Source organism: Episyrphus balteatus, chromosome 2, assembly GCF_945859705.1.
Source record: "Episyrphus balteatus chromosome 2, idEpiBalt1.1, whole genome shotgun sequence".
Taxonomy (NCBI): Eukaryota; Metazoa; Arthropoda; class Insecta; order Diptera; family Syrphidae; genus Episyrphus; species Episyrphus balteatus.
Window position 1 is genome coordinate 98,449,682 of NC_079135.1, and position 23,519 is coordinate 98,473,200.

General features: G+C 28.7%; 1 protein-coding gene across 11 annotated transcripts in view; it reads left to right on the forward strand.

The window, feature by feature from the left end:
- Positions 1-23,519, forward strand: part of LOC129911833 (blood vessel epicardial substance) — a 237,852-nt gene that overhangs the window by 198,438 nt on the left and 15,895 nt on the right. For all 11 annotated transcript variants that reach the window (XM_055989793.1, XM_055989794.1, XM_055989796.1 and 8 more), the window contains 2 exons: positions 19,153-19,310; positions 23,388-23,490. In XM_055989793.1, the coding sequence (XP_055845768.1) occupies positions 19,153-19,310; positions 23,388-23,490 (261 nt within the window). The remainder of the gene's footprint in view (positions 1-19,152; positions 19,311-23,387; positions 23,491-23,519) is intronic.

Consider the following 23,519-nt stretch of genomic DNA (forward strand, 5'->3'; position numbering starts at 1 on the left):
CTCAAGCTCCGTCTTTTCCAAAGAAGACAAAAAAGTCTTCTGGTTTACCTTTCAACACATAAACATAAGTGACTCATGTTTTTTAATCAAGTCACTCTTTAAGTTCTTCAGAATGTGCTTACGTAAACAAGAAAACTTCGTGATGGTTCACTCTTCAAGAACACAATGTTAACAAACTTTAAAAAAGAAACCTCAAATTTTTCTCAATTTCTTAAATAACTCAATGTGCTTCCAGGGCAAATGGAGTCTTGCACTCGTCATGCCATAAATATCTTCTCGTTTCATTATAAGTGCTTAAGTGTAATCCTTTTTATGAGTAAGAAGCTTCAAAAATAATAACATCCATTTCCCCAAATTATTTATGTAAGCCTAATCTCCGTGAATTGGCACACAAATTGCATACACACCTACGTTGTGTTCTCTTAAGACCTTGATGGTTTATAATACGCTATACCTACCTAGCCTACCTCTACTTTTGGCGCAAATCCCAAATCTCACACCCAACCTGTATGTGTTATTTGCTTTTCCTGTGTCATCTTTGGATCTTTGCCGTATGACACAAACGAAATCATTTTTAACTCGCTCTGGCACTGGCTCATATCAGGTGGAACATAACGACAACGCACGGTGTATAACGTGTAGGTGTCTGTTTATTATTATATTCCCCTCATTGGAAAGCGATGTCATTGAACAGAGAACTCTTAAAACAAGATAGCAAATACTTAGGTTATACACGCTTCTAAAAATACCAACAACGCCAAGTCGCGCCAGTTATAAACATTTCAAAAGACCTCACACACAATATTGAAATAATCACACATCACATAATGCGCTTCAGCTTCGGCGGCGGTAATGGGTGATAGTGAATGGTGATGGTGCTGGGGCATGAATTCCAGATGCATGCCAAGAGCCCAATAAAACAAGAGGCGTCTACTTTAATTATGCGCCAGCCATCCGTGATCCAATGCAATTTACAAGTGGCTACAAGTCGAAAGTCGATGGTGTATAGTATGGCTGTTTGTAAACTGCAAGTCGTAAAAATACGAACGCACTAACCCAACCCAACTTTACCCATTCCGACCACGAAGACGACAGCCAACGACGACGACGACGACGATGGATGAAATGAATATGTGCCAAAATGATTAATCTTTGATGCGAGTTCAATTGCAGAAGCCAACAACTCCAAGGAAGTAAAATTGCTTACCAATTTGTTGTTTTTGAAAATCGACAAAAGCAAAAGGGACGGGAGCCGTACCAGGATACTCGGTGAGCTTGAATATTTTTATGTATGAGCTGCCTAATATGGTTATGGATGTCATCATTTTACAATGGCAACAATTTTTATTCCCAGCAGACAGGTTTTCGCCTCATGTTTTCGGCATTGTTTGTTGTTTCAAGGCATTTGACACGTTCGACGTGCGTCCTTATTGGTCTTATCTGGGACACTTAATGCGCGCGTCTGAGCAATTAGGTTGTGGAATTGTTGAATAAGCATGTGAAAAAAGGAGTTGAGAATATTTTCGGTTGAATATTATTAAAGACCTTAAGTTAAATAGAACTCATCAATGAAACATGCTTCAATTTTTCAGCAGCTTGTAGAAATTACTATTATATGTTTAATTAAGTTTAAAAGGTGGATAAAGACACTTGATTTGTTGTTAAACGATTAAGGACGTAAAGTAATTATTGTGAGTGCTTAATTTGAACAAGGCCTTAATTTTAAAAGGGAAATAATAAATGCAGTCTTTGTTGTTGGAGACAGGTATTTTAAAAAGAAAATAGGTACCGTTTACACTGTATTAATCATCACACCTTGTTAATATGTAAGGGAAATTAAAGTGCTCCATTCTACATAAATTTGGTTCATGTTAAAAAAGAAAGTATCTGGAATGAAAAAAATTAATCAAATAAATTATTTTTTTATTTACATTTATGAAAATTTTATTTCAAAATTTTTAAGATTTAAACAACTTGAACTCTAGACCAAGTTTGTGTAAGCCAGTCGAGCATTTAATTCTAATCATAAGATTTTATAAAACCGTTGTCTTTAGGTAAACTATTTTCATTGGAAAAAAAAATTAAAAAAAATAGTAAGTATACGCCTGAGTGAATGAAATGGGAAAACAAATTTGTGTCGAGAACTCCTATTTGAAAAAAATATAGAATGAAGTACTCAATACATATCGACCTTATTCGAGGTCTTAATCAGCGGTCTTAACTAAAGATATTAACAAAAAAAAAAAAAAAAAAAAAACAAAAACATAATAGGTACTTTGGTTAGACTTAAAACAATGTGTTTTAAAAAAAAAGTAAAAAGTACCTATACTTTTTCATACTGAGTGCGTTTCCAAAATCTATTAAGTTTTAAAAATAAGTTTCTAAGCTGACACTGGTCAGTTGTTGTCTAAGAAAATTTAAGTTTGTTCAACTTTATCATAAAAAACAATATCTTGCGTTTGACATCAATATCGTGTAATTTAGAAATCGTTAATATCACTGTGCTACAAAATAAAAAAAAAAAATACACCCGAGAAATGACATAGTGTAGGCTGTTTGTATGGTCGAATAATGCATACAAATATTTTTGTTATATTTTTGGAACCCTCCATTTTTTTTTTATTTACAAAAAACCATTTTTACAGATCTTACGATGTAATCTATCAATATTTCAGTCATTTTTCTAACAACTCTCAATATGTTATATGTTTTTGGAAAGAGGATTTCCAGACCTTTTGAATGATGTATATAAGTCTATTGTTTAAACAAATTAAGTGTAGGTTTTTATCCCACAAATCTTGAAAAAGTGATTTTTTTCCCAATTTTTTCAACTTTACCCAATTTTTTTTGCAAAATAAAACAAACAAAAAAATAAAGTAAGGTTATATTCTGAAAGAATATACATTTAGGCACAAATTGGCGTATTTTTTTATTGAATTTGACCAAAACTGCGGAATCTATGCTATTTTTTCGTAAATAGAAAATGTGGCTTTTCATGATGTGAATTGATAGGTGCACAAAAGGGTGTTCGTTATTTTAAAATAATAACAATTTGTATGCTCCTAGGATCTTATATGGTTGGAAATAAACTAAAAAAAATATTCCCCAAGTTTCAAGTCTCTAACTTAATTCTAACCCGTGCCGCCAAGCGTTTGAAGTTTCTTATGGGAATAACATGGGATTTCTTGGACCTTGTTCGATCAATTTTAAATTCCAGCCAAACCGTTCTTTCAAAAAATTTAAAACTTTACAAACTCAAATTTGAAAATTTTTCAGATTTTTAATTGTTATAATTTTAGAGCTTTAGCTTGTTAAAAAAATCATTTTTTTTCAGACTTTTTCAAAAATCGCTTTTTACACGTTTAATGCCAAAAATTTAAAAAACTTACATTTTTAATTACAAATAAGCATAGCATGTATATTTAAAATGCAAATTCAATTCATAGTTATATAAAAAATTTGTTGTGTATTCATTCTTCAAGTCACATCGATATTGAAAAAACGTGTTCCCGATTTAAGAAAAAGTACTGTAGTAAATAAATAAAAAACTAGTTAATTATATAACTTTGAATAAAATATAAATTTTAAATATACATACTACGCTTATTTGTGAATAAAAAAGTATGTTTTTTAATTTTTTGACATTAAACGGGTAAAAAGCGATTTTTGAAAAAGTCTGAAAAAATGACTTTTTTTTACCAAGCTAAATCTCTAAAATTATAACAATTAAAAATTTGAAAAATTTTTACATGATAGCTACACTTATTTAATTTGAGTCTGTAAGGTTTTAAATTTTTTGAACGAATGGTTTGGCTGGAATTTAAAATTGATGGAACAAGGTCCAAGAAACCCCATGTTATTCCCATAAGAAACTTCAACCGCTTGCCGGCACGGGTTAGAATTAAGTTAGAGACTTGAAACTTGGGGAATATTTTTTTTAGTTTATTTCCAACCATATAAGATCCTAGGAGCATACAAATTGTTATTATTTTAAAATAACGAACACCCTATTGTGCACCTATCAATTCACATCATGAAAAGCCACATTTTCTATTTACGAAAAAATAGCATAGATTCCGCAGTTTTGGTCAAATTCAATAAAAAAATACGCCAATTTGTGCCTAAATGTATATTCTTTCAGAATATAACCTTACTTTATTTTTTTGTTTGTTTTATTTTGCAAAAAAAATTGGGTAAAGTTGAAAAAATTGGGAAAAAAATCACTTTTTCAAGATTTGTGGGATAAAAACCTACACTTAATTTGTTTCAACAATAGACTTTTATACATCATTCAAAAGGTCTGGAAATCCTCTTTCCAAAAACATACAACATATTGAGAGTTGTTAGAAAAATGACTGAAATATTGATAGATTACATCGTAAGGTCTGTAAAAATGGTTTTTTGTAAAGAAAAAAAAAAAAATATAACAAAAATATTTTTATGCATTATTCGACCATACGAACAGCCTACACTATTTATTTATTTAACATAACTAATTTACTAGTTTACAATAATTATACTTAATCTAGGATATATGATTTTAATTGACTATAGAGAAAAATGTTAATTTAAACTTACTAGAATTTGCTATTCTTTTGTCAAACAAATTATAATAACTGTTGTTATGTAAGTTAAAAAGTTTAAACATTTTATTTAGAGGTGAAAATTGTTCATAATTAGTACGACAGTTTGAAATAAGTATACTATCTGGTATGTTTCTCAAGTTTACAAGTACACTATGTTATTTCTCGGGTGTATTTTCAGTGTCGCACCGTGTAGGGGAGAGTGGGGCTAAATGTAACAGGGGTAAGAATTAACAGCTAAAAAAAGCGATGTTCCTTTCAATATTAAGAAACGCGTAAAGGAGAAAAATGCTCAATTTTTGCATATCTACCGGCACATTTTCTTCAGATGAAGATTAGACGACAGGGTGAGAAGTTACACTAGTGGTGCCCAAAAAATGCATGTTTGTAACTTTTTTTTTTAATTTTATTTTTGGTCTACCTCTTTACCCGAAAAAGATAGAGTGCTAAGTGTTTTTTTGTTATATGCAACTGTGTTTTGGCTCAAATTGCGTGTATATGTTATGTCTATATCAGTTTCGCTTTTTTTTTTAAATTGATTTTATGTGCCAAATTTCATGCTGGGGCTAGTTGTAACATTTTTCCGGGGCAAGTTGTACCATGTAAAAACCTACCTATACTGAAAAATTGTTTACTTAATATAATTAACAACCCTGAATATGAATGCTTGTAATTGAATTTGTATTTATTTTGAAATTGGAAACACATTTTTGAACCACCACTTGAATTCATAAAGCTTATAAAACAATTTATGAATTCGAATAACTTTTATTTAAGACTACTGTCAAATTTTCTCTGGAAATCTTGGATTTGCTCCACTTTTTACAAATTTGCACCAAAATTTCATGACTGAGGTTTGTTTTTATTGTTATTAACTAAAAATAAATAAATATAAACAAATAAAGGTATTTTTCTCTTATTTTTTAGTTCTTGGTACAACCTACCCCGGTATGTGTTACACTTTGCCCCGTATGTGGGGTAAGTTGAAACAACACGATTTTTTTTTTGGAAGCTTTATTTTTCAACATTACCGTTATGTTTTGCTAAATTTTTATGATGGATCTTTTAGCTAAAACATGGGTCTTTAATTTAAAAAAGGTCAGGTTGACCCACTTTCAAATTTGTAGGAGAACCATCGATTTTAGAAAAAAGTGTTACATTTGGCCCCACTCTCCCCTATTTATAAAATGGTGTTCCTACAATTCGTCGGCGGAAAGCAAAATTGTTTTAAGTTACAAAAAGCTAATTTGACAGGTAACGATATTTTTTTGCTCGTCGGTAATTCAAGTTATGTTTTTTTATAAAGTTTGTTCTTTCCTTTTTAATAAATCATACAATTTTACTTCATTGCAGGTGGCCATGGCACAGAGGAATAGATGGATGACTTCAGAGCCAGACATCGTGGGTTCAAACCCAGCGGTCGGCTCAGAAGTTTTTTCTAAATCGCCAGCTTAACTGAAGCCACCTGTGCGATAACATGAGACAATTTTCAACTATGTCTCCTCCTCTGTGCCACGTAGTTCAGTGTTGTATGTTCTTCTCTCGTTCTTTCTCTCTTTGTCTTTCTGTGTTGTATTAATGTCTTGTGTTGTATCAGCAAAATGGACCTAGATTCCGAAGCTGCAGTGTTTCTAGTCCGGAGATTTATCTTCAGACTAGTTTAATATGCAATGCAATGCAATTTTACTTCATTAGTAAATACATACTATTTTTTAATATTTTTTATTAAGTAATTTTTTGTAGATAATTGAAATTCCTATCGATTTGTATCCTTTTAAAAAAAATTAAAATTGAAATATTGTAAAAAACTTAAGAAAAACTATTCATAAAAGAGAAAAAAAACGAAATTTTTGATGATTTTACTAAATGGTCAATTTTTATCATTTGAGCATTTATAGATATTAAACATGTTAAGGAGAAAAGAAGATACTTTATATATGAACATAATGTATACAAAAATTGAATACGGCTAAAATTGGATAAAATATGGACTTTATAAATCTACTGTTTTTGGTCTTTTTAAACCATTTTTCTTCAACATATTTTAGAAGTTGTAATTAAGAGTTTTTTCTTTATTTTTATCAATTTATATACCTCTATTTTCTAAAAAAAAAAATAATCTCATATAAATAATTTATCCTAAATCCCGAAACTATTTTTTTATTTTATAAAATGTTTCAAATGAAAATAGATTTACTATTTGTTTTGCATTAAGTGGTTTCATGGTTTAAATTAATGATAAAAAGTAATTTTAAATAAAAAATGCATACAATAAAACCACTGCTAAACACCTTTTTTAAAATATTTGTTAAAGAAAAATGGTTCAAAAAGACCAAAAACAGTCGATTTTGAAAGTCCATATTTTATTTCACAATATTTTTACAATATTTCAATTTTAAATTTTTTTTAAAGAATACACATCGATAGGAAATTTAATTATCTACAAAAAATTCCCTAACAAAAATTTTCAAATTCCGCTTGCTTTTCAAGTTATAGACAAAAAATCAAAAGGTAACAGAAAAAGTTGAAAATATTGATCGCTACAAAAATGTTCATATCTTTATAAATTATCCATAGATTTTGAAGATAATTATCTTTTTATCTTTTCCAGAAAGTGTACTATACATACAAAATTTTAAAATTTTAAGATTTTGATTTTTTTCCAGTAATAATGTTGATACCGTATAGCAATGTCTTGAGTAAGCATACTTTACTAACTTGGAACATTGTCAAATGCTTCAGAAAGATTCATATGAACTTTTCCGTTAAGGTCACTTTGCCAGAAGGCAGTCACAACATCTATTTGATCAATATTGAAATCATAGAGTAGGTACAGTCTTACTTAAAAGTACCTTTATGGCGTTGCTATATTATGGTGGTGAGGGTTAAGGGGTTAAAACCGTCCTCCTCTGAAATTATTTTTTAAATCAAATAGCAAAAAATCAAGCAAATACAAGCCTAATATATTAGCACTCGATGGATTGTTTTTGTTTTTTAGTATTATCCGCAAAGTTTCGCTTAAAGACTCTTCTAATTTTGTCGCGGAAAAGAAGCTATCAACGAGCCGTCAAGAAAAAAACAAATGATCTTTTCTGCTCCATTACAATTGTTGGTATGGGATCTTTCTTTAAGATTTTCGCTATTTTGAAAAATATTTATGATTTATATTTTTTGGTGTACGCTTTACGTTTTTTATGAAGAAAAAATATATATATATTTCGTTTTTTTGTATTGCTGGATTAAATATTAAGAATTCTTATAAAATAGATAGTATTTTGTTTGTTTTTCAAAAAGTACTTATTTATATGGAATTTTCCGTCTTATGAACGGAAACCATAAGTTGTATTTACGTTAAAACGGATAAAACTTAAATTGTTAATAATATTACATCTTCTTTTTAAGTAGATATACAAATAATTTTATTTTTTGTTAAAAGAGCTCAGTTTTTAAATAAAACGCTAGAAACACAAATCATTTTTAAACGTTACAGTTCGACAGTTTGTGTTTACTTTTTATCACGAAAACTGATTATATTTTAACTTATTTCAATCTTCTTGAAATATTTAATTGAACTTCTCGAAAAAGCTTACAGAGAAAGATTTTACTGCACGGAGAAAACAGACCACATAGAATTAAGAGGCACCTTAATTTAAGCAAATTTCTGCATGGTTTTTTGCTAAGATGACTTTCAGCTTCAATTAAAGTGACAAGTCACAAGCAGCCACCGGGGATCGAACCTACAACTGTTGGGTTACTAGGCGAGTGACTTACCATCGTGCTATTTCACTGTTGTAAATAAGTATGATAAACTGCAAGTAAAGCTAAAGTGTGACTATAATTTTAAAATTTTTATTTCTTGTCGTTAATTTTAAGATAAACATTCACATTAAAATAAGATGAAGTTCAAATGATCTTTTCTCCTATTTTAAGCAGATATCACCTTATTTTAAGGTAGCATTTTTTTTTTCCGTGTAGCAAACTGCTTAACGACGCAATCTTCTTTTGTTAAAAGTCCCACAGTTCTTTTATTTGTAAATAAAAACTACTGCCGGCCTTCAAGATGTTCACTCACTCAAAGCTTTTCAATAGGTATTGAATTTCATTTCAGACAACTTTTTCCTCCATGAAAATTGCCTTATATTTTTTTTTTATTTTTTGCCTATAACCATGATGTCTTAGAAATCTAAATAAAAAAATCTTCAATGCACTTATCTAGTGAAAAACTCGCCATCAAAATATCGAAATCACAAGGCAAAATGTATTGAGTGCATGAAGTAATTACTTCCGGTAGACATACTGTTCAATTTATTTACTTTGTCATTCAAATAAGCAAAAATATTTAACAGAGTAAAATAGGTCCTTCCCTATTAATAGCTCAATTGAGATTGGTCTTTATCAATTCTCTCTGATAAAAAGCACTTGTTTTGTTTTCCATTTCAATTTTATATCTATTTTTGTTTCCGTTATCAAAAATAGACAAGACTCGAAGGAAAATTGATAAGAATTTCTTGTGCTAAAAAATCTTAAACAAGTCTTAGAAAAATGCAAATAAAATGCTCATTTCTTTCAAAATTAATTTCTAACTATGACCATTTCCTTGTTAGCCTCAAAATCTTAAATTAATTCTTTCGTATTAATCGGTATGTAAATTTCCATTCTATGTTAAACTTCCAATAATTTAGTACCTATTTAATTAACAATAAGTTGAACTTTTGAACCTTTAATTTGACCTAATCAATAAAAGTCTATGTAGATTTGAGCGAATTCTCCCTTCCGAAATTGATAAGAAAATACAAAAAAATAAAAACAAAATCTACACTTCCGATATTTGAATAGAGGAACATGAATAAACATAAATCACTGATTCACCTGTCGCATAACACGCACTACAATAATAATAATTGTCACTTGCGTGCTTATGAGACTTGTTAATGACACCTCATTTATATTCAATTCCCCAAAAACAAAAAAAGCTGCGAAAGAGGGGCACCTTCATCATTCTCCACGCATTCAATGGAATAAACCACACTTGTATAAACTATAGTTACAATAAAAACCAACACCATTCATCTAATTTATGTAATCACGCACAAACAACCGTCAAATTGTGTAAGCGAATCCATTTGCTATTCTAATTTCCTCGACGATTGAATTGAACGCATAACTTAGTAAAAAGCTTGATGTGTAGCTGATTCTTGTTCGTGTTCTTGTTCCCTGTGTTGTAGTAGTTGTCCCAGTCCCATTACTGTCAAACCAATTTTCTCAATTGTTTACAATAATAACAACTTACATAAATCAATTTGTTGGATGGCCAGAGCGGTGGAGCATAAGAAACGGGACTAAAGGAGCCTTAAAATGTCTACCATACCTCGCTATCATTAGAATATACAACTACACTAAACACCTATACCCCACACGCGCTTTTCGTTGATTGAATTTAGAACAAGCGTAGTAATAATAATTTACATTTTTTTTTTTTTTTCGTTTTCGTTGTTGTTGTTTCTTTTTTGACAATTTGCCAGTCAGCCAACCATCAAAAAGACTTCAAAGTCACAAGACCGTAATTTGACGAACGAGAGTATCGGAAAATTTTATTCCATTATTTGGACGTTTTAACGATGCCAAAATAAGTTATGCCGATATTTAGAATTACAATAACAGTACTGTGTAAAAAAAAGTTTTAAGTAGGTATTCAAAATAATAAAAGATTTCATAAGAAGGGTATTTTTGAATGGAATAGTTTTTCAATTTAATATTGTGTAGCTTGTAGTACAGGTACCGTTATATGTGATATACCAAATGAAAGGTTATATTATCTTAATGTGAAATAAAGTTATAAGATCTAGGTCAAAAGATATAACGTGTTAAAAAAAGAACATCGTTTTACCGTTATCTCAAAATTGTGAATACGAAATTGATTGAAATTTAAACATATTTAGTTTGTAGTCCTTCATATTATCTATCTACAGTATAAATTTCATTTATCTTTCTTTTTAAGAAAAAAACTTAGGAAACCTCTTAAAGATTAAAAAAAAACATCTAAAAATACCTGTCAAAAAAGTAGGTGTTTTTCAAAAATTCATGTTTCAAAAAGCAGCGCTTTCGAAAAAAATACGTTTTATAGACCCCTAATTTTTTTGGATGACTTTTCCATTAGTTTAACTCAAATTTCTGTAAAAAAAAATTACAACTACTCATTATAAGGCTATGTGAAGTTGGCACCCCCAAATGCAAATTTTTTTTTCAAATCTATATGGTTCGATTGCCCAAGGTTAGCCCAAGATTTTTTTTTTTCGTTAGCCCACCCTTAGTTTTAAAATTATAACGGAATTATTTTTTTTCACCTCAAAAATCACAAAAAAAAACTTTTTTTTATTCTGTGAAAAAATTGTTGGTTTTGCACTGTGGTTCGATTGCCCAACGTTAGCTCAGGATAGCCCAACTTTTTTTTTCTTGATTGCACTATTTTTTCAAAAGATACAACAAAAAACTTTTTTTCATATCAGAAACCGAAAAAATTTAATTTTTTTTTCCTGTGAAAAAATCCTTAGTTTAAAACCGTGGTTTGTTTGCCCAAGGTTAGCCCAGGATAGCCCAACTTTTATTTTTGCTATCGTAAGCTTAGTTTAAAAATTATAGAAGAATTAGTTTTTATTCACCACACCCCAAAAAAAAAAGTACGTATACACCTCAGTGACCCTTTTTTAATTTATAATTAAGTACAATTAAATTCACTGGTGTTTGCATTGCGCCTCAAATGTTTTTTATTTGAATTAACATTTTTACTTGATTGAATGTAGTCCATATAACATTCCTGTTAAGAAGCTTAAGTTGACATTTAACATTAAAAGCCACTACAAACGAATAATTTTTCAAGTCTCAAGACCAATTTTTTGTTTTGTTTGCCATATAAGTACCTAAAAAAGCTACATGCTTAGTAAAATATATCCAAACGTATTTCAAAAGTAACAACAAAATATGAAATGGTGTTAAGTGATTGCTTTTTCAGAACACGAAAAAACACTTTTTTCCAAGTACCAACTTCTTAAAAATCAAAAATTTTTTTTTTTCAGTGTAAAATGTATCCTTTTTTCATTTTTCCTCAATTAACCATTCTAATTCCAACTAATTACATCACTTTTTTTCGTTAGCCCAGCCTCAGTTCAAAAGTTATAGCAAAAAACTTTTTTCAAAGTACAAACTTCTTAAAAATCAAACATTTTTTTTCAGTGTAAAATTTATCCTTTTTTCATTTTTCCTCAAGTAACCATTCTAATTCCAACTAATTACATCACGAAAAAAAGTGAAAAATTCCAACTAATTACATCACGAAAAAAAGTGATGTAATTAGTTGGAATTAGAATGGTTAATTGAGGAAAAATGAAAAAAGGATAAATTTTACGCTGAAAAAAAAAATGTTTGATTTTTAAGAAGTTGGTACTTTGAACAAAGTTTTTTGTTATAACTTTTAAACTAAGGGTGGGCTAACGAAAAAAAGTGATGTAATTAGTTGGAATTAGAATGGTTAATTGAGGAAAAATGAAAAAAGGATATATTTTACACTGAAAAAAAAATGTTTGATTTTTAAGAAGTTGGTACTTTGAAAAAAGTTTTTTGTTATAACTTTTAAACTAACGGTGGGCTAACGAAAAAAAGTGATGTAATTAGTTGGAATTAAAATGTTTAATTGAGGAAAAATGAAAAAAGGATACATTTTACACTGAAAAAAAAAACTTTTGATTTTTAAGAAGTTGGTACTTGGAAAAAAGTGTTTTTTCGTGTTCTGAAAAAGCAATCACTTAACACCATTTCATATTTTGTTGTTACTTTTGAAATACGTTTGGATATATTTTACTAAGCATGTAGCTTTTTTAGGTACTTATATGGCAAACAAAACAAAAAATTGGTCTTGAGACTTGAAAAATTATTCGTTTGTAGTGGCTTTTAATGTTAAATGTCAACTTAAGCTTCTTAACAGGAATGTTATATGGACTACATTCAATCAAGTAAAAATGTTAATTCAAATAAAAAACATTTGAGGCGCAATGCAAACACCAGTGAATTTAATTGTACTTAATTATAAATTAAAAAAGGGTCACTGAGGTGTATACGTACTTTTTTTTTTGGGGTGTGGTGAATAAAAACTAATTCTTCTATAATTTTTAAACTAAGCTTACGATAGCAAAAATAAAAGTTGGGCTATCCTGGGCTAACCTTGGGCAAACAAACCACGGTTTTAAACTAAGGATTTTTTCACAGGAAAAAAAAATTAAATTTTTTCGGTTTCTGATATGAAAAAAAGTTTTTTGTTGTATCTTTTGAAAAAATAGTGCAATCAAGAAAAAAAAAGTTGGGCTATCCTGAGCTAACGTTGGGCAATCGAACCACAGTGCAAAACCAACAATTTTTTCACAGAATAAAAAAAAGTTTTTTTTTGTGATTTTTGAGGTGAAAAAAAATAATTCCGTTATAATTTTAAAACTAAGGGTGGGCTAACGAAAAAAAATCTTGGGCTATCCTGGGCTAACCTTGGGCAATCGAACCATATAGGTTTGAAAAAAAAATTTGCATTTGGGGGTGCCAACTTCACATAGCCTCATTATAACCACTTTGTCGAAAGTCTATACCTCATGTTTTTGTTTAAAAAAAAACCTTCATGGCTTGATTTTAAGTTTTTTTTAGATTTTTTTTCAATAGCTTTGTCAGCCTAAGAATAAAATTATTATCTATCGATAAAAAAAATCAACATTTTACGACGTGTCGCGTTAAGAGGATATCCACGTTTCGAAGTATCTTAACAAAAATATGATTAACATGATTGTTTCAAAAACTATGTTCTATAATTTCTAACCGGTGAGTCATACAAGAAAACTTAAAAAAAAAAAAAATTTATGTAAAATAACGGGAACTACCTATATTATTTTTAAAAGATAATTTCTTGTCTTTCTATACCTACTGTTCTTAAGATATATTTTTTTTACATATAACCCCCTTTTACGGGCTAATTGGATGGCGGAAACTTCAGGACTTTTTAAATACATCAATACCAACCTATATTATCAAAAATCACATTTTTTTAAAATGTTTCTAAAAAATTTTTTGAAAAATTTTGAAATTTCGTTCTTATGTGTTAGTTAATTATTTTTTTTTTTCAAAATGGCATACCAATTTTTGTTTGAAAAATGTTAGAAAATTGTTATTAATACAAAATTATTTTTTTTTTTTAACGGCTCTAAAGATTTTAATATTTTTTTTTTCTAAAAATTACTTTTAAAATAAAAGCTACTTTTAAAACAAGAGCGACCCTGAAATAATAAGCTTTCATATTGTATACAATTAATAGCAGGTTGCCATGTCAAAATATTGACAAAATGTGGTGCGAAGATAAAATGTTTATTTTGTTCGCTTTTATTTTCATAAAAATTTTATTGATTTCAAAATACCATTGTAAATATTGAATAGATTTACAAAATGATAAAAAAAAGAAAGTAATGAAAATTGTGTCATTGTCAGTCATTGTCATTGTCATTGAAATTCTTGTCATCTAATTTGCGACTGAATAATCGCGCGATCAAAATCACATGTGAAATAAAGTTAATTTCTAATTTAACAGAGTTTAAACGGAAATGTGTTAAAAAATAATTTTTATTGCAATTAAAAAGTATTTTTGTATTAAAAAATAAATATTTACTGCAAATAAAAATACTTTGCACTAAAAAAAAATGTATGGCAAATAAAAAATTTTCTTCATTGAAAACAAAATTCTAAGTAAAATGTGTGCATTAAAGATTTTTTTTTAAAATTTGTAGAATTTCTCACAATTTTGACTATTTTTGGCCTTACATAAGCTATTTCAACTTATTGACCCTAATGTACCAAATTGTCAAAATATTTTTTTAAAAATATTTAATGTGGGTACAAATTTTGCATTGAATTTTTTTTTTTTATGCAGACAAATTTTTTTTTTAATGCAATCTACATATTTTTATTTGCAATAAAAAATTTATTTTCAATATAAATATTTTTTTTTTAAATGCAAAATTTTTTTAATAGCAATAATTTATTTTTGATGCAAAAATATTTTTCAGTTGCATTAAAAAATTTTTTTTTGTAGATATTCAAATTTTTTTTAAATGCAATAAATATTTTTTTTTTGTTAAATTTCAAATTCATTGTTTTTCAATTGATATTTTTACAACTCTGCTCTGATTTATTGTAGAGTCTTCAAAAAGTGATAGATTTGTGCTACTGCTCTACCAAGTTTCGAGAATGACGTTTACATAGAAAATTTTGAAATTCGAGATTTTCTACTCAGAGAGCTAAACTAAAACATATCTAATACAAAAATACTTTATGAAATTCAAATTTTAGACCACTGCCTTTAAAAAAGTAGTGAAATAGTAGCAGGTCTATCATTCTACCATGTTTCAAGACGTAGGGTCTTGAAACAAGTAGGATAATCAGAAGTGATCCATAATGTTTGTTTTTAATTCAGCGGAAATGGGCCGTTAACATTCCCCCCCCCCCCCCCCCCCCTGAATTGAAAATATCTTTTCAAGCTGCTTGAAAGTGGACGAAAATATCTTTATTTTTTAATTTATAATAATCAAATTGCCTGATAGTGGTAGAAAATATTTACCAAAATACATTTACACAGCACTGCTCATTTTCATTCTTAGGCATTTCTATAAAAAGAATTATTTTGTTGATAGGTTAATAAATTTTTATTGATAAAAAAAATAAGGAACAAAAAAAAAACCTTGGTAGCTATGTATTTACTATTATGACTGATTTCGTGTGACGCGCACATATATAATACTCAACAACTGTTTTTTTGGTTACGTCAAAAAAAAAAAACAACTGACACACCTCCTATTTTTACAATGTGTGTGATATGTTGTCGTAGTCTTAACCTATTGTATGCGATAATTGAGGCACCATTCAACACATCATTTCGTATTGAAATAATGTTTTGTTCACACTACATTTCTGTCAACGTCTTATTTATTATGTTGTTGATATATTTTATTGTCGCATGATGGCGGAGTGAAGTTCAGCGCCATTACGTTATTGACATTGGCACTTGGTTTCAATGCTAATGAAATCGTTGACATTTTACCCGACTGAAAAAATATTTTTCTTTTCTTTATCTTATCCTCTTATGAATGTTGATCTTTCCTACACAAGTAATGTTTTTTTTTTTTTTTTTTTCTTTCAAAATAATAATAATATTTCTGTTATTTTGGTTCATGGCCAAGAACCTAAATACAATTCAGTCGTTAGCTCATAAATTTGTACGGAAATTGTACTAAATAATAATAATAATTTCTCAGGTTGGTCTCTTAATTACTTTTAGCACATGATTATTATTAAGTATCACAAAGTCACAAGGTTAGTGTTGTGATAATTTTGTGTCAATACAAATTGGGGGAAAATTTTAAAATAAATTTGCAAAAAGAAGTGTTTTCTGCTTTAAATAATTTTTAAAATAAGAAAATGTCAATGTATATTAATTTTTGACAGTGCATGACGGGAAAATAATAAATTAGATAAGAACATATTTTTAAGGAATTTTAGGAGAACTCGTGCCAAACTTAGCTAAATTTAATGTTTTTACGTGTGGTTTGTCATTGTTTTTTTAACCAGTAACATTTTATATTTTGAAAAATATATTTTTTTTTGGCATTTACCAAAAAATATTTGAAAATTAAATCACTTTATTAAAAAAAAATAACAAAATATAGTAGCAAGGCAATTCTGCAATTCAAAACTCTGATTTCTCATAAAAACCTTACATGACATTCTTAATGGCCTATCTAATAATTAAAATTTAAAAAAATAATGATTGTAAATTTCTACTTTCTTCTAAGTTTTATTTGCATGTCTTATTGTAAAATTATGCACTACTTCTTTGTTGAATTGGAAAATGCCATATGGAAAATTCAATACAAACCCTTACAAAATAATTGTTTGAATACCCCGGGGCTTCGTTCTGTTTCCGACTCTCTTTCGCATTTTGACAAATGATCTATGTACTTTCTGAACCTTTTTATCCATTTAACTTCTTCCTGATTGGAATACTCTGTAGTTTTAAAATTCATTTCTTGATTTTTAAATATTATGACATTTTCTGGAAAAAAAACGAGAAAAGAAAAAAGAGATGTTTTTCAAAAATTGATGTTGTGACCAAGGCACCCTTTGACTGTATCATTTTTAGGTAACTATATTGATAAATATATAAATATTGATTAGACTCTATATGGGTCTTAATTATATTTTGGGAGATTTTTCTAGACAGGTCATTCTTGTCATAAAAAGAATTACTTGCGGTTCAACGTGGTGTATACGTAACATTTTTTTATATATAAAAAATTTTAAAATTTAATACAAAATCGCATACCAAATAATATTTCCTATTTATATTTCCCGATAAATTTCAAATTTTTACGATGATGGAGAATGCCAAAAATCTCTGTCCCGCAATTCCTACTTTATTCATAAATAAAATAATTAAAACGATATATGTATAACTCAAACAAAAAAAAACTTTTTTTAAATCAATATTTTCAAAACTTGTGTATGAAATTTCTTGAAATTTTATTTTTATGTGTCGGTTAAAAGTTTCTACCAATTTTTTTAATATGTATGTTCGAAAAGTTTTATAGAAAAAAAATTATTAAAAAAAAAAACGCCTCCAACAAATGTAAAATAACTTTGCTATACAAAATAAAATGCACGACTGGGTCGCACGTACTTGCTCTTGTAGTTCACAGTATCTTTATCTTAAATATCCATTGGAAATTTAATATTTTGTAGAAAAAAAATCAAAAGTTTGAAAATTAAATTAAATTTTTTTTTTTCAAAAATGTTTTTAAAAATATTTTTTTTTTAACATTTTATACTTAATGATCTCTGTAAATTTTAAATAAAATAACTAATGCTTTGATGAAATATATGAACTTAAAAAATAAGTCAATTTTTGAAAAACGGCAACGCCATATTTCCGTTCTCCGCATTTTTTGAGAAAAACTAAAAACGCAGTTTTGTTAGAATCAACAAGAGTATTCTGCACACCAAATTTGATTGAAATCGTTAGAGCCGTTTTCAAGAAATTTGCAATACCTCGAAAACGTTATATGGGAGGTATGCGTTAAAATGGAGATATTAAAAAAATAAAAAAAAACGGGTCAAGGGAATTACGTAAAAATCATCTGTACCAAGTTTCAAGCAAATCCATCCATCCGTTTAGGCCCTAGCTCGATGTACAGATGGACGCACAGACGCACAGACCGACGGACGGCATGACGAAAACCACTTTTTTGATCTTCTCCATCATCGTAATGTTGGTTTTGATTAAAACCTCCATTTTTTTTTTCTACACGAAACCAATACTTGCCCTATAGAGCAAGTAAAAAAACAAATGGCTTATTTTATTACTGGAGGTTTAAATAATATCAAGAGATGTTTTCGCAATTTCAAAAATATTTCTTTTATATTTTCTTTTTACATTTCATAAAAAATTATTGCATACTTATTAATGAACCTTAAACACCCAAAATTTCAAAAACATTTATTTCTAATTTATTTCTAATCTATTTTCGAAAATTTGATTTTTCAAAAAAAAAATGAATTTTTTTTTAAATTCCAAATTTTATTTTTTCAAAATTTCATTTTGATTAAAATCGCAGTTTTGGAGATAATCAGATTTAAAAAAAAAAAAAACAATTCTATGGCATATACAACGTTATTAATGATTTTCCAAAAATATTTTTTTCATTAAAAGATATAGAACTTATTTGAAAGCTAATTACTTTTTTTTATACTACTTTACGCGCACTAAAGGGAGTTAAATACCCTTAATATGTTAAACACAGTGCGAGCTTCAGAAAAATAGGGAGGGATTTAACAGGAGAAACCGATGCACATTAGTTTTAAAACTCTGGACATTTAAATGGCAGGGAAAAACAAAGGCGGGTAATATATTCCACATTCGTGTGGTGCGGCTAAAGAAAGAATCTCTGTATTTGACGGTACGTCCGAAGTTGGGCTCAAGGGTAAACTGATGAGCATTCCTAGAAGCGCGAGTATTACGGTTAAATTGTTAAAGACGAGAGGGTCAAGAATTAAAGTTAAAATTCCTTAACCCTTATGGTGCTAACAAAGAAAAACTTGTAGTAATTCAAGTGAATTGACTTCAAAATTTAATTGGGACTTAATTAACTCTTAATTAGGAATTTATTTCGTATTGAAAGTATGTCTCACGAAAAAATAAATGATGTTACAATTTATTTATTTATGTGAGAAGAGGAGTTATTTCACAGGATCATAGCAAGCATTAAATTTCAAGATCAGGTGCATATTCAAACCAAATCTTATTTTTAAAATTTCAAATACAATTTCCAAAATAAATAACCTAAATACTATGGTTACGTCAGCTTTTTGTTGTTTTATTAAGAATTAAAACCTTATCACACTTTTAATTAAAGACACACTTTATTTGCACTTATATTATTTTTTGTTGACATTTTATTAATATTTATTCAATATTTATTTTTATTTATAATTGCAGGTGTATGAATCTCTCTTCAAGCCGTTGCGTGTGTCCAGGCATCAGTTTAGAAAAATATTAAATTGCATGAAACTGATACGATCGCTCAAGTATCAGGAGGTGTATGCTCAAGAAAAAGTAACTAAAGTCGATAGCTTATCACTAGTGTTATCCGGAAAGTAAGTACTTTTCATATACATACTCAACATAATCAAGATAATTTTTTTTTTTGTTTCTATCTAAGATTAATTTTATTATAATATTTTATCAATATTTTTGTTAGTTTTTCAAATATTGCATCAGAATTATTCTAATAGCCTCTTAATATCACCTTCAAATAAGATAAACAAACGAAGAAAAAAAAATGTTTATCTTCCAATATAATGTACTTGAAAATCTATATGGAAAATGTGTTAAACATTTCAAATTATTGTTAGATATGCTACTGAATCAAAATTTTTGAATAAACAAAAGTCAGAGTAGAAAACGGTTGATTTTAGGTCAATGACATAAAAATTGCACATTGGAGAGAAAACACATTGCAAAAGTAAAACGATAAGATACTAGATGATATTGGTGCAACGAATCAATGAAATATTGATGATAATTGTAAGAATAAATATTTAACAAAAAAATCGAACGATTTTTCCATTGTTGCTAGAGAAGATCTCACGTTGTCTTGTTAAATAGTTATAACAACACACGTTTTTCTTTGCAATGTCTCATAAATACGCTCACAGTTTTCTTTGTCATAAATTATGTTAAAGTAAGAAAAGTAAGAACTTAGGTTTGAATAAGGAAATGTTTGTTGCCATGCATTGCTCGCAGACCTTTATTAACTCACCAACATACGAAAAAAAGGGATGTTAAAAGGGCGGTCCCAAGCCGTAGAACATGTTATATGCTTAAGTAACGGTCCCTGTTCCTGATTCGTGATGAAGACTTTTTTGTTTCATAAATTCACATCCTTAAAAAGGTCTTAAAGTCATACTTTTGGCTTCGAGAAGTCCTAATTCGTCATGAAGACATTTTTCTTTCATAAATTCACATCTTTAAAGAGGTCTTGAGGTCACACTTTTTGCTTCGTGAAGTCCTAATTTGATATGAAGACTTTTTTCTTTCAAAAATTCGTATCTTAAAAGAGGTCTTAGATTCATGCTTTTTGCTTCATGATGTCCTTATTTGATATGAAGACCTTTTTCTTTCATAAATTCGAATCTTTAAAGAGGTCTTAAGGTCAAACTTTTTGCTAAGTGAAGCCCTAATTTGATATGAAGACTTTTTTCTTTCATAAATTCGCATCTTAAAAGAGGTCTTATGGTCATACTTTTTGCTTCGTGAAGTCCTAATTCGTCATGAAATCATTTTTCTTTCATAAATTCGCATAGGTATTAAAAGAGGTCTTATTTTCATACTTTTTGCTTAGTGAAGTCCTAATTCGTCATGAAGACATTTTTCTTTCATAAATTCGCATATTAAAAGAGGTCTTAGAGTCATACTTTTTGCTTCGTGAAGTCCTAATTCGTCATGAAGACCTTTTTCTTTCATAAATTCGCATCTTTAAAGAGGTCTTAATGTCATACTTTTTGCTTATAGAAGTCCTAATTCGTCATGAAGACATTTTTCTTTCATAAATTCGCATATTAAAAGAGGTCTTACAGTCATACTTTTTGCTTCGTGAAGTCCTAATTCGTAATAAAGACTTTTTTCTTTCATAAATTTGCATCTTAAAAGAGATCTTAGATTCATGCTTTTTCCTTCGTGAATAAATTAAGGTCTTATTTTCATACTTTTTGCTTAGTGAAGTCCTAATTCGTCATGAAGACATTTTTCTTTCATAAATTCGCATCTTTAAAGAGGTCTTAAGGTCACACTTTTTGCTTCGTGAAGTCTTAATTTGATATGAAGACTTTTTTCTTTCATAAATTCGCATCTTAAAAGAGGTCTTATGGTCATACTTTTTGCTTCGTGAAGTCCTAATTAGTCATAAAGACATTTTTCTTTCATAAATTCGCATATTAAAAGAGGTCTTAGGATCATAATTTTTGCTTCGTGGAGTCCTAATTCGTCATGAAGACTTTTTCTTTCATTAATTCGCATCTTTAAAGAGGTCTTAAGGTCACACTTTTTGCTTCGTGAATTCCTAATTTGATATGAAGACTTTTTTCTTTCATAAATTCGTATCTTCAAAGAGGGCTTAGATTAATGGTTTTTGCTTCATGATGGTCTTATTTGATATGAAGACTTTTTTCTTTCATAAATTCGCATCTAAAAAGACATCTTAAGGTCATACTTTTTGCTTTGTGAAGTCCTAATTCGTTATGAAGACTTCTTTTTTTCATAAATTCACATCTAAAAAGAGATCTTGAGGTCATACTTTTTTCTTCGCGAAGTTCTTATTCATCACGAAGACATTTTTCTAACATAAATTTTTATCTTAAAAGAGGTCTTACAGTCATACTTTTTGCTTCGTGAAGTCCTAATTTGATATGAAGACTTTTTTCTTTCATAAATTCGCATCTTAAAAGAGATCTTAGATTCATGCTTTTTGCTTCGTGATGTCCTTATTTGATATGAAGACTTTTTTCTTTCATAAATTCGAATCTTGAAAGAGGTCTTAAGGTACTACTTTTTCCTTCGTGAAGTCCTAATTCCTCATGAAGACTATTTTCTTTCATAAATTCGCATCTTAAAAGAGGCCTCAAAGTTTTACTTTTTACTCCATGAAGTCCTGCTTCGTAATGAAGTCTTAAAGAAGTCTTGAGGTCTTACCTTTTGTTCCATAAACATGTTTTTATGTTACACTTTTTACATCGTGACTATCTGAATCAGCATAAAGACATTTTTCTCTCATAAACTTGCATCCTTAAAGAGTTCCTAAAAAAAAAATCATAGATAAAATATTTTTGACTTTAGATTCGAGTTCAGCGCACAAAAAAACTCATCAGCATATGTTCCTCTAAGAGGGTAAGAGCAGTGATTTTCAATCCTATGGACCGTATGAAGAACTACAATCTATGGCTTCAAATTTACCCAATTGTATTACAGACACAAAACAGCTTATTTAATATATTATCAAAAAAAAATTTGATAGATTATTTACTTTGTAGTTCGAACTATGTTAAAAATACGTGTTAGTACAGTTTTTCAAAAATTTTCTGAAAATTCCACAAACCCATCAAAACTGATGATAACATAATGTTAATTTCAATTTTGTTAAGCAAAGGAAAAATATTTTCTGAACCAAAAAAATACGTATACGCCACAGTGACCTTTTTGGTTTAAATATTGAAAATTGCCATACAATTTGCGTCCGCTGTAAAAAAAATCAACTTAATTTTATCATTAAACGATTAATTTTGTGTGTGTTACCATGACCAAATGTTAAGTTGAAAACTTCAGTTTCGCGAATCTACTGAAGTTTTGTATCTCTATTGTTTGAGTTTTATTATTTTTTTTTTTTTTTTTTTTTTTTCAAATATCCGCATTCTATAAAACCAAGTTTTTAGTTGTCAGTTTCTAATAATAATCCATTTTCGAAAAGAAAAAACAAAAATCAATTACAAAAAAGAACCAACAAAAAAACTAATTCAATCATCAAGAATATCCCTTTTTAATATAAGAAAACATATAAACCTTTTTTCCTGATCTTAATCATCATACCAAAAAGCCAAACCAAAAATCAATAGCTTTACCTATACTAATTTATTCATTTGAAATAAAAAAAAAAAAAACAAGAATCCTTTGGATAAAACATAATGAAAATGTACACGCAAAGAGCACGTAGTTTAGCTTAACCACAAACAATTTCGGACTTTATTAGCTGTCGTAAAGTACTTATTTGCATTGCTCTTACTATAAAAACAGACTTTTATCCAAACTCTCTATGAGCTCCCTCCAACACACTACTCGACTCGTTTCTCACAACAAAGTTCCCAGAAGAAGCACTTTTATGGGTTTTAATTCTATTTACCCTAAATTCACAAGAGAGTAATGCAAGTTATGTTGTCTACCCACCAACGAACGACAGACGAGACCCACCAAAAAAAAACCCATTACCACAGCGCACATAGTCATTAGCATTAAGTATTCCATTTGTGATATATATATTTTTTGGAGTTAATAGAGAAAACCAAGCCAAGCCCGGTTTATATCCTTTAGCTTCATTGTTTTCATCTAGAAAATTTATAACATTTTTATGCGTTTTTTTCTATTTTTTTTTTTTAAAACAATTTTTTCTTGTTTAACTCCCACAGATTAGTCGTATCACAAAATCAAAGAGCTTTGCACATAGTGTTTCCTCATCAGTTCCTAGACTCACCCGAATGGTTCGGGGTGTCAACGGACGACTATTTTCAGGTAAGTCGACTTATTGAATCCAATTTGTT